The 8,599-nt window shown below is 40.7% G+C and overlaps 1 protein-coding gene across 1 annotated transcript in view; it reads left to right on the top strand.

Annotated features, from left to right (window-relative positions):
* LOC108748299 (twitchin) overlaps positions 1-8,599 on the top strand; it is a 97,478-nt gene that overhangs the window by 82,820 nt on the left and 6,059 nt on the right. Inside the window, exons 115-126 of the mRNA XM_018486349.1 lie at positions 88-282; positions 558-1,041; positions 1,244-1,499; positions 1,677-2,011; positions 2,099-2,214; positions 2,384-2,668; positions 2,830-2,969; positions 3,080-3,343; positions 4,955-5,571; positions 5,707-6,805; positions 6,934-8,159; positions 8,261-8,394. Coding sequence (XP_018341851.1) covers positions 88-282; positions 558-1,041; positions 1,244-1,499; positions 1,677-2,011; positions 2,099-2,214; positions 2,384-2,668; positions 2,830-2,969; positions 3,080-3,343; positions 4,955-5,571; positions 5,707-6,805; positions 6,934-8,159; positions 8,261-8,394 — 5,151 coding nt within the window. The remainder of the gene's footprint in view (positions 1-87; positions 283-557; positions 1,042-1,243; positions 1,500-1,676; positions 2,012-2,098; positions 2,215-2,383; positions 2,669-2,829; positions 2,970-3,079; positions 3,344-4,954; positions 5,572-5,706; positions 6,806-6,933; positions 8,160-8,260; positions 8,395-8,599) is intronic.

Raw genomic sequence — 8,599 nt, 5'->3', positions numbered from 1 at the left:
AATAGAAAGTTTAATTTTAATTTTTTTGATGCAAATACTATGTAGAAATTTACATTTGGCTCACGCTATTTATATTATCTTCTTTAGGTTATTATGTGGAAAAGCGTGAGCGCGGCGGCGAATGGTTGAAGGTCAACAATTACCCGACACCGAACACGACATTTACCGTGCAGGATCTTCACGAAGGTTCGCGATATGAGTTTAGAGTGAGTGCTGTTAATGAGGCTGGACCTGGAAAACCCAGCAAACCCACTGAACCAATCATAGCCGGACATCAACGCTGTAAGCTTCAGTAACGCCGTATACTTCAACAAATCATAATAATATATTATAATAAACCCGATCTGAATGCAAAGAATTAATTTTATTTTAAAACGTTATAAGTTGAATGCTTTATCTTATCACTAGCATTTATTTTAATTTTAATCTTGATTTAAATCTAACTGTTAATATTAGTTCCAATTCGGAATTTTATTTTTATAATTATAAATATTGATTATTAGTTTTAATTATTATATGCATCTTTTTTGTGATATTTAGTTACATTATCATTGTAGTACGTCCTGATGCACCTGAACCACCCAAGGCAGACAGGATCACCAAGGATTCAGTGACCCTGAGCTGGCGATCACCGCGAAGCGACGGTGGTTCAAAGATTCGAGGATACATCCTCCAAAAGAAGGCCAAGGGTGATGACGATTGGTCAGATGTAAACGGTGCGCCCATACCGAGCAACGTATATACTGTGCCAAATTTGAAAGAGGGCGAGGAGTATCTCTTCAGAGTGTTTGCAGTGAATGATGTCGGCAGCAGCGACCCGAGCCGACCCAGTAATCCAATTGTCATCGAAGAACAACCTAACAAACCAGTTATGGACCTTGGTGGAGTCCGTGACATTACCGTTCGCGCCGGCGAGGACTTTTCTATTCACGTGCCTTACATTGGCTTCCCCAAACCGACCGCCACGTGGTTTGCCAATGACGTCGTTAAGGATGAAACCGATCCACGTGTGCATCAACAGCTGGCTGATGATTTCGCCAGGTATGTGTTTTCTTTTAAGAAAACGAGAATTAAAATAAGATCTAAATAATATGATAGAAACTATTTAATAATTTATTAATTTGGAAGACATTTCTCATCATATATGAAATGTCTAAATCTAGAATTTTTTTTTATTTCGGTGATTAACGAAGATAATAATGATGTTACATGTTATATTATACTAATTGATTTTTTGCTGCAGTTTGGTAGTGAAGAATGCAAAACGTTCAGATGGAGGGCAGTATAGACTCCAGTTACGCAACTCATCTGGATTTGATACAGCAACCGTTAACGTCAAGGTCCTCGATCGTCCTAGTCCACCCGAAAATCTTCGCGCGGATGAATTCGGTGGCGACGCTCTTACTCTCTTCTGGAATCCGCCCAAGGACAATGGCGGTGCTGACGTCACTAATTACGTGATCGAAAAGAAGGAACCAAAGGCCGCCACATGGTCTAAGGTAAGAAATATATCAAAATTGTTATTATGATATTTGGATAAAAAGAACAAGAGGAAGGATTAATTAAGAAAACTGCCATAGAGAAAAATTAATTTGAAAATAATTTTATATCAAATTCTATAAAATAGAGAGAATGGTTCTAGTTTTCCAAAAATTCTAAAAAAAAAAAACTTACAGGTAAGCAGCTATGTTACGACACCGTTTGTGCGAGTCAGAAATTTGACGGTCGGTCAAGTTTACGAGTTCCGGGTGATGGCGGAGAATCAATATGGTACGTCGGATCCAGCGACGACAATCGATCCCATTAAGGCGCGACATCCGTTCGATCCTCCGGGTGCACCTGGCACACCTCGCGGTGTGGAGACTACCGAGGATAGCATCACCATTACCTGGACCAAACCTCGTCACGACGGTGGTTCACCGATCCTCGGATATGTCATCGAGAAGCGTCTTCTGAACGAAGATAAGTGGGTCAAGGCCACACCGGCTCTGGTACATGACACCACTTACAAGTGAGTAACCTGTGCTACTATATGTTCTTGAAAAACATCTATAATCTTAACAAGAAGTTTTAACAATTCTCTTCATTGGTCTCTTAGGGTTACTGGATTGATTGAGAATCATGATTATGAGTTTCGGGTAGCTGCGGAAAATGCTGCCGGTCGCGGACCATGGAGCTCCAACTCCGACGTTATTCGCGCCAGCGCTGCACCATGTAAATATATCTTACTTAAAAATACTTTATCCTACAAATAAAAAATATATATTTTGTAATTAAAATAAATAAAATTATTATATATATTTAATTTAACTTTTATCGTCATTTATCGTGATTCTTCATAAGCTGATTCAAATGTTCAACATATTCAATATTTTTGTTACAGTCCCACCAAAGATCACGAGCGACCTTAGCATCCGCGATATGACTGTGATTGCCGGAGAACCATTCACCATTACGGTGCCATATACGGCAAATCCCAAACCAAGACCGAATTGGTCTATTAATGGCGAAGAGGTTCTCACTGGTGAAAGGATCAAGTTCGAGACAACCGACGTAGCCTCGCAGTTTATTAACAAAAAAGCAAAGAGATCGGATACCGGCACGTACACGATATATCTCACAAACACTGTCGGCACGGATTCCGCCTCATGCAAGGTCCTAGTTGTCGGTAAATATCCTACTACGCATCATCTCATTTCTTAAGTTATATTCTGGATTTAAATTCTAGATCGTATTTAGAAAGTAGCAGAATAACTTTGAAAATTTTTTTCGAACTAAGTATTTTTACAAGCATATGCAGATTATACTATAAAATTATTTCCTTTTTAGACAAACCGTCGCCACCTTTAGCGCCTTTGGATATCTCCGATATCACTCCGGAAACCTGTACTTTGACATGGAAACCACCCTTCGATGATGGCGGTTCGCCAATCACGAATTACATAGTCGAGAAATTGGATCCGGCCGGCGTAAGTTGTGTTTAAGAAATTCAAAATAATGATCATAAAGAAGATAATATTATTTTTTTCTTATGACATCAGATATCGATATCTTTATTGCTCTTTCAAATTTCTTCCAGTTCTGGGTGAAGCTTAGCAGCTTTGTGAGAAGCACGCATTACGATGTGATCGGTCTGGAGCCGAATCGCACGTACAACTTCCGCGTAAGAGCAGAGAATCAGTACGGAATATCCGATCCGTTGCAAGCTGATGAACCGATAACAGCTAAATTCCCATTCACGGTGCCAGATCCACCTGGACAGCCACGAATCATCGACTGGGATACTTCGAATGCCACGGTGGTCTGGACAAGACCATTGTCCGATGGTGGTTCTCGTATCCAGGTGTGTAAAATTTATACCTATGAGATGTGAATATTATTATAAAATCCTATCTTAAAATTGCCGTTAATATTACGTTGTTTGAAGCCTTTTTTCATTAGAGTACTTCGTATCCGTTGAAATTTAGCATTAAAGAGTTTTCGGGGATGCTGATGCCAAATTTTTTTAACTTAAAAGAGTGGCCTCAAAAAAGAAGTTATTTTCGCCCGTTTTTTGGGTCCTCAATTTTTGGACTGACTAGTGTATCAATAAATAATATTCTACAATGAGATATTAATTATAAAGAAGTTTTAGATTGAAGTGACAATTGTTATCATAGCCATCCATATGGAGAGGGCGGGAGATGTTACGTATTATGTTTATGCGAAAATCCATTTTCTTTTACAGTCCCAACTCTGATAGTAATTGTCACCTCAACTTCAAATTTCTCTGTAATTAATGTTTGTAATTAATTAATATAAGATAAAATTTAGCACTCAGTTCTCTTCAGTTTCCAAATCGAGGGTCCAAAAAACAAACGATTTTTGGTGTTACTCTTTGAAAATAGGAACTCAAATTTGGAAATTTAAAATGATTGAATCAATATGACGGACAGAAATGCTAAATTTTGGCGCTCGGTTTCGGCAAAATGTAGCGTTCGATTTTTAGTCTTTGATTCTGAATGCGAATTCAAAATTTGAAAATTCAAAATGGGATGCAGCGCAAAAATTGGAAGTATGTGAATATGAAAGCACATATATAGGGCATAAATTTTGTGTATTTTATTTTTCAAATTGGTTGTTATTAATACATGGAAGGAAGGGGAGAGCTGTCTGACAGCCTACTCAGCCTCCCACAAAAAATTTTTTTAGATAAACAAAATGAGCGTAAAAATTTTTTTTTCAAATTTTGAGAGCTCATAAATAACGCAATATTATATAATATATTTATAAAAATTTGGTTAAGTGGGGTGGGAGGCGACTAGGCAGACGTGGGAAGTCGCTTAAGAGTTACAGCATAAAACTTGAAATTGCTTAGAAATGGTAGCGCATAAATTGAAAATATATTTTGCATAGTAGAGAACACAATTTTGCAATTTTAAACTTAGAAAAAAACATGACTGTTTGTTCCAAGAGGAAAATGCATTAAGGATTGCAAAGTAAAAATTGGAATTGTTAGAAATATTAGCGTATAAATAGGAGATATATTTTGCATAGTTATAGAGTGCAATTTTGTAATTTTAATTGTCTTAGGGATGATTAGATCTGTTTGCTCTAAGAGGGAAGTCCATTAAAGATTGCAACGCAAAAATAGAAATTGCTTGGCTATAGTAGTGCATAAATCGAAGATATATTTTGCACAGTTAGATAGTATAATTTTGCAATTTTTAATGATTTAGAGATGAATAAGGGAAGATTTAGTACCAATTTCACAACGACACAGATCGGTATTCATAATCGATTCTTGCATTTAAGACTGTCTTAAGTAAAATCTTAAGATGTCATACATCAATCCGAAAACTGTATTAGCATCTAATTCTATTATGTATTATTATGTATTAATTATTCTAATATTATGTATTCTATGTATTATGTATTAATGTAATATTATATTAATGTAATATATCAATTACAGGGCTATAAGATCGAGTTCCGCGACCCTGCTGAGGATGTGCAATGGCGCGTGGCAAACGACTACCTTTTCAAGGATACCACATACGTGTGCTATGGTCTGATGAGCGGTCATGAGTACGAATTTAGAATCCGCGCAAAGAACGCGGCCGGTTTCAGTAAGCCAAGCCCACCGTCCGCGCCGTTTAAACTCAAGAGCAAGTTCAATGTACCATCGCCACCTGGCACACCACAAGTCATCAAGGTCGGCAAGAATTACGTTGATTTGCGATGGGAACCGCCCGTGTCTGACGGCGGTAGCAGGATCACTGGCTACGTGATCGAGAAGCGCGAGGTGGGCAGTGCGATGTGGTCCAAGTGTAACGAGTATAATGTCGTCGATACCGAGTACACGGTCATGCACTTAATTGAGCGGGGTGACTACGAATTCAGGATCTTTGCGGTGAACGCGGCTGGCAGATCCGAGCCAAGCTCATGCACTACCCCAGTGAAAATCTGCGAGGTCGAGGGTGGCGAGAAACCGGAATTTATAAGAAATCTGCCAATCAGTCAGATTATACCACTTGGCAAGACTCTTGTTCTCGAATGCGAGGCCACGGGTAAACCACTGCCAACTGCCAGGTTAGCAAAAATAAGATTTATTATACAAATTAAAATGAAATTAGTTCTAAATATCATAACAATTAAAATGTATCTTTTAATTCTTTGTTAATTTTGATCTAATATTATTATAATTTGAACCTGTAACATGTTCAGGTGGCTGAAGAACGGTCGTGAGATCACTTTAGGAGGTCGCTTCCGCGCCGAAGCAATAAACGGCATTTATAGATTGGTGATATCCGAAGTATGGGACGCAGACGACGGCGATTATAGCTGCCAAATATCGAATCCGCTCGGCATCGCCGTGACCACGTGCAGGCTAAAGATCGGCACGCCGCCACGCATCGAGCGCATGCCGAACGATCTCTATCTACCGGAAGGCGACAACACGAAGATTAAGATTTACTACAGTGGCGATCAACCGATGGAAGTGACTCTGAAGAAAGATGGTCGCCAAATCGTGGAGACAACGCACATCAAATACACTGTGTTCGACGAGTACCTTATTATCTTCATCAAAGATATCCAAAAAGACGATGCAGGCATTTATGATTTGTCCATTTCGAACGACAGTGGCAGCGTCAGCGCGTCCTTTAACGTATACATTACTGGATTGCCCGGACCGCCAACTGGACCGCTTGATGTTTCTGATATCGATAAGCATACATGCACCTTGTCCTGGCATCCACCCAAATATGATGGTGGTCTACGAGTCACCCACTATGTGGTGGAGCGTCGCGATGTCAGCCACACGCATTGGATCATCGTGTCATCCTTCTGTAAAGACTGTACTTTCGTCGTGCAAGGACTTACCGAGGGTCAGGAGTATCTTTTCCGAGTGATGGCCGCCAACGACAACGGCATGGGCCCGCCGTTGGAGGGTACTAACCCGATCAAGGCCAAGGCACCGTTTGATCCACCTGGACCACCCGGTACGCCTAAAGTCATTGAAGTGGGTGGAGACTTTGTCAATCTTTCATGGGAGAAACCAGAAACGGACGGCGGTGCCAAAATCCAGGGTTACTGGATCGATAAAAGAGAAGTTGGCAGTCAGGCATGGCAGCGTGTAAACGTCAGTATCTGCCTACCAACGCAGATCAATATTAGCAATTTGATTGAAGGAAGGCAATACGAGTTCCGGGTATTTGCTCAAAATGTTGCAGGACTTAGTCCTGAATCGAAAGCTTCGACCTCTGTGAAGATTGTTGATCCACAAGCGGCGAAGCCTCCGGAAATCATTCAACCTCTTCAGAAGGTTAGTATTTCTTCAATTTGCACCTTGATAATAAGTAATTATTATAAGTAACTAAAATTCTAAATAATGCAGGAATGCGATTTGACCCAAAAGATGTAATTATCTTTTTCTCATTTTCTTTTCATCAGGTGAATTGCGTCCAGAATCACAATGCCCACTTCCAATGCAAGATTATCGGCACACCGAAGCCAAACATCACTTGGTTCAAGGGCGCCCGCGAGATTGTAAGCGGTAGTCGCTATAACATCTATTCCGAGGGCGATACCCACAATCTCATCATCCACGATGTGTTCGGCGAGGACGCCGATGAGTATTTCTGCCGTGCGGCAAATAAATGCGGCGTGAAATCCACGAAGGGTGAACTCTTTATCAAGACACCGCCGAAGCTAAATGTGCCGCCACGTTTCCGTGATACTGCCTTCTTCGACAAAGGTGTGAACGTTGTCATCAAGATTCCATTTACCGGTTATCCGAAACCAAAGATTACGTGGGTACGCGAAGGTGAGGTGATCGAGTCTGGTGGACATTACGCTGTCGAGGTGAAAGAGCGGCACGCTGTGTTGACGATACGTGATGGCAGTCGTATGGACTCCGGTCCATATCGCATCTCCGCCGAAAATGATCTCGGTCAGGATACAGCCATCATCAAGATTCAGATCAGCGATCGTCCAGATCCGCCTAGATTCCCGCAAGTGGATAATGTCGGTCATGACTCGCTAGCTGTCAGCTGGAAACCGCCAGTTTGGGACGGCGGCAGTAACATCACCAACTATGTGGTGGAGAAGCGTGAGCATCCGATGAGCAGCTGGATCCGTGCTGGCAACACTCGTTTCTGCACGCTTGCTGTAACCGGTCTTAGCCCCGGAAAGCAATATGATTTCCGGGTGTGTGCAGAGAACATCTACGGTCGTTCGGATCCGAGTGAAGTGACGCCGTTGATCACTACGAAGGGCGTGATCAAACGCGAGTTCAAGAAGAAAGAATATGAGGTAGACGCGAGCGGCAAGAAAATACGTGGCCGCGAAGATGAGAAGCCGCGCGACTATGACCAGTTCGTGTTCGACGTGTATAGTAAATACGTGCCGCAGCCAGTTGAAATCAAGCACACATCAGTTTACGACAAATATGACATTCTGGAGGAGATCGGTACTGGCGCGTTCGGCGTAGTACACCGCTGCCGCGAGAGGACCACTGGTAATATCTTCGCTGCTAAATTTATCCCGGTATCGCATGTGATGGAAAAGGAGCTAATCAGAAAGGAGATCGACATCATGAATCAACTGCATCATCCCAAGCTGATCAACCTGCACGACGCCTTTGAAGATGATGATGAAATGGTACTGATTTTCGAATTGTAAGTATTCACTTTGGACAAAAGAATCGTTTGCTATTAAATCCGACGGCGGGTTATGACGGGTTTGCGTTATTCTTGATCTCGATTATTTGTTTCATTAGCTTGTCCGGCGGAGAACTATTCGAAAGAATTACGGCTGAGGGTTATACTATGTCCGAGGCGGAAGTCATTAATTATATGAGGCAGATCTGTGAGGGCGTCAAGCATATGCACGAGAAGAACATCATCCATCTCGGTAAGACATAAATATTTTGACAATTTTTTTTTTATACATGGAATTTGTTATAAATTTCATTAATCAATTTAAGTTTTAATCGAATTTTATTTTAATACAAATTTAAGTCTACATTTAAAAAGAAATATTTTTCAAACATTAACAATGTAATTCTATAAACAGATTATCATTTGTTTATCGTTGATTATAATGGTATATATATATA

This window comes from Trachymyrmex septentrionalis, unplaced genomic scaffold (assembly GCF_001594115.1).
Source record: "Trachymyrmex septentrionalis isolate Tsep2-gDNA-1 unplaced genomic scaffold, Tsep1.0 scaffold22, whole genome shotgun sequence".
Lineage (NCBI taxonomy): Eukaryota > Metazoa > Arthropoda > Insecta > Hymenoptera > Formicidae > Trachymyrmex > Trachymyrmex septentrionalis.
This window is presented reverse-complemented; position numbering and strand designations above follow the sequence as displayed.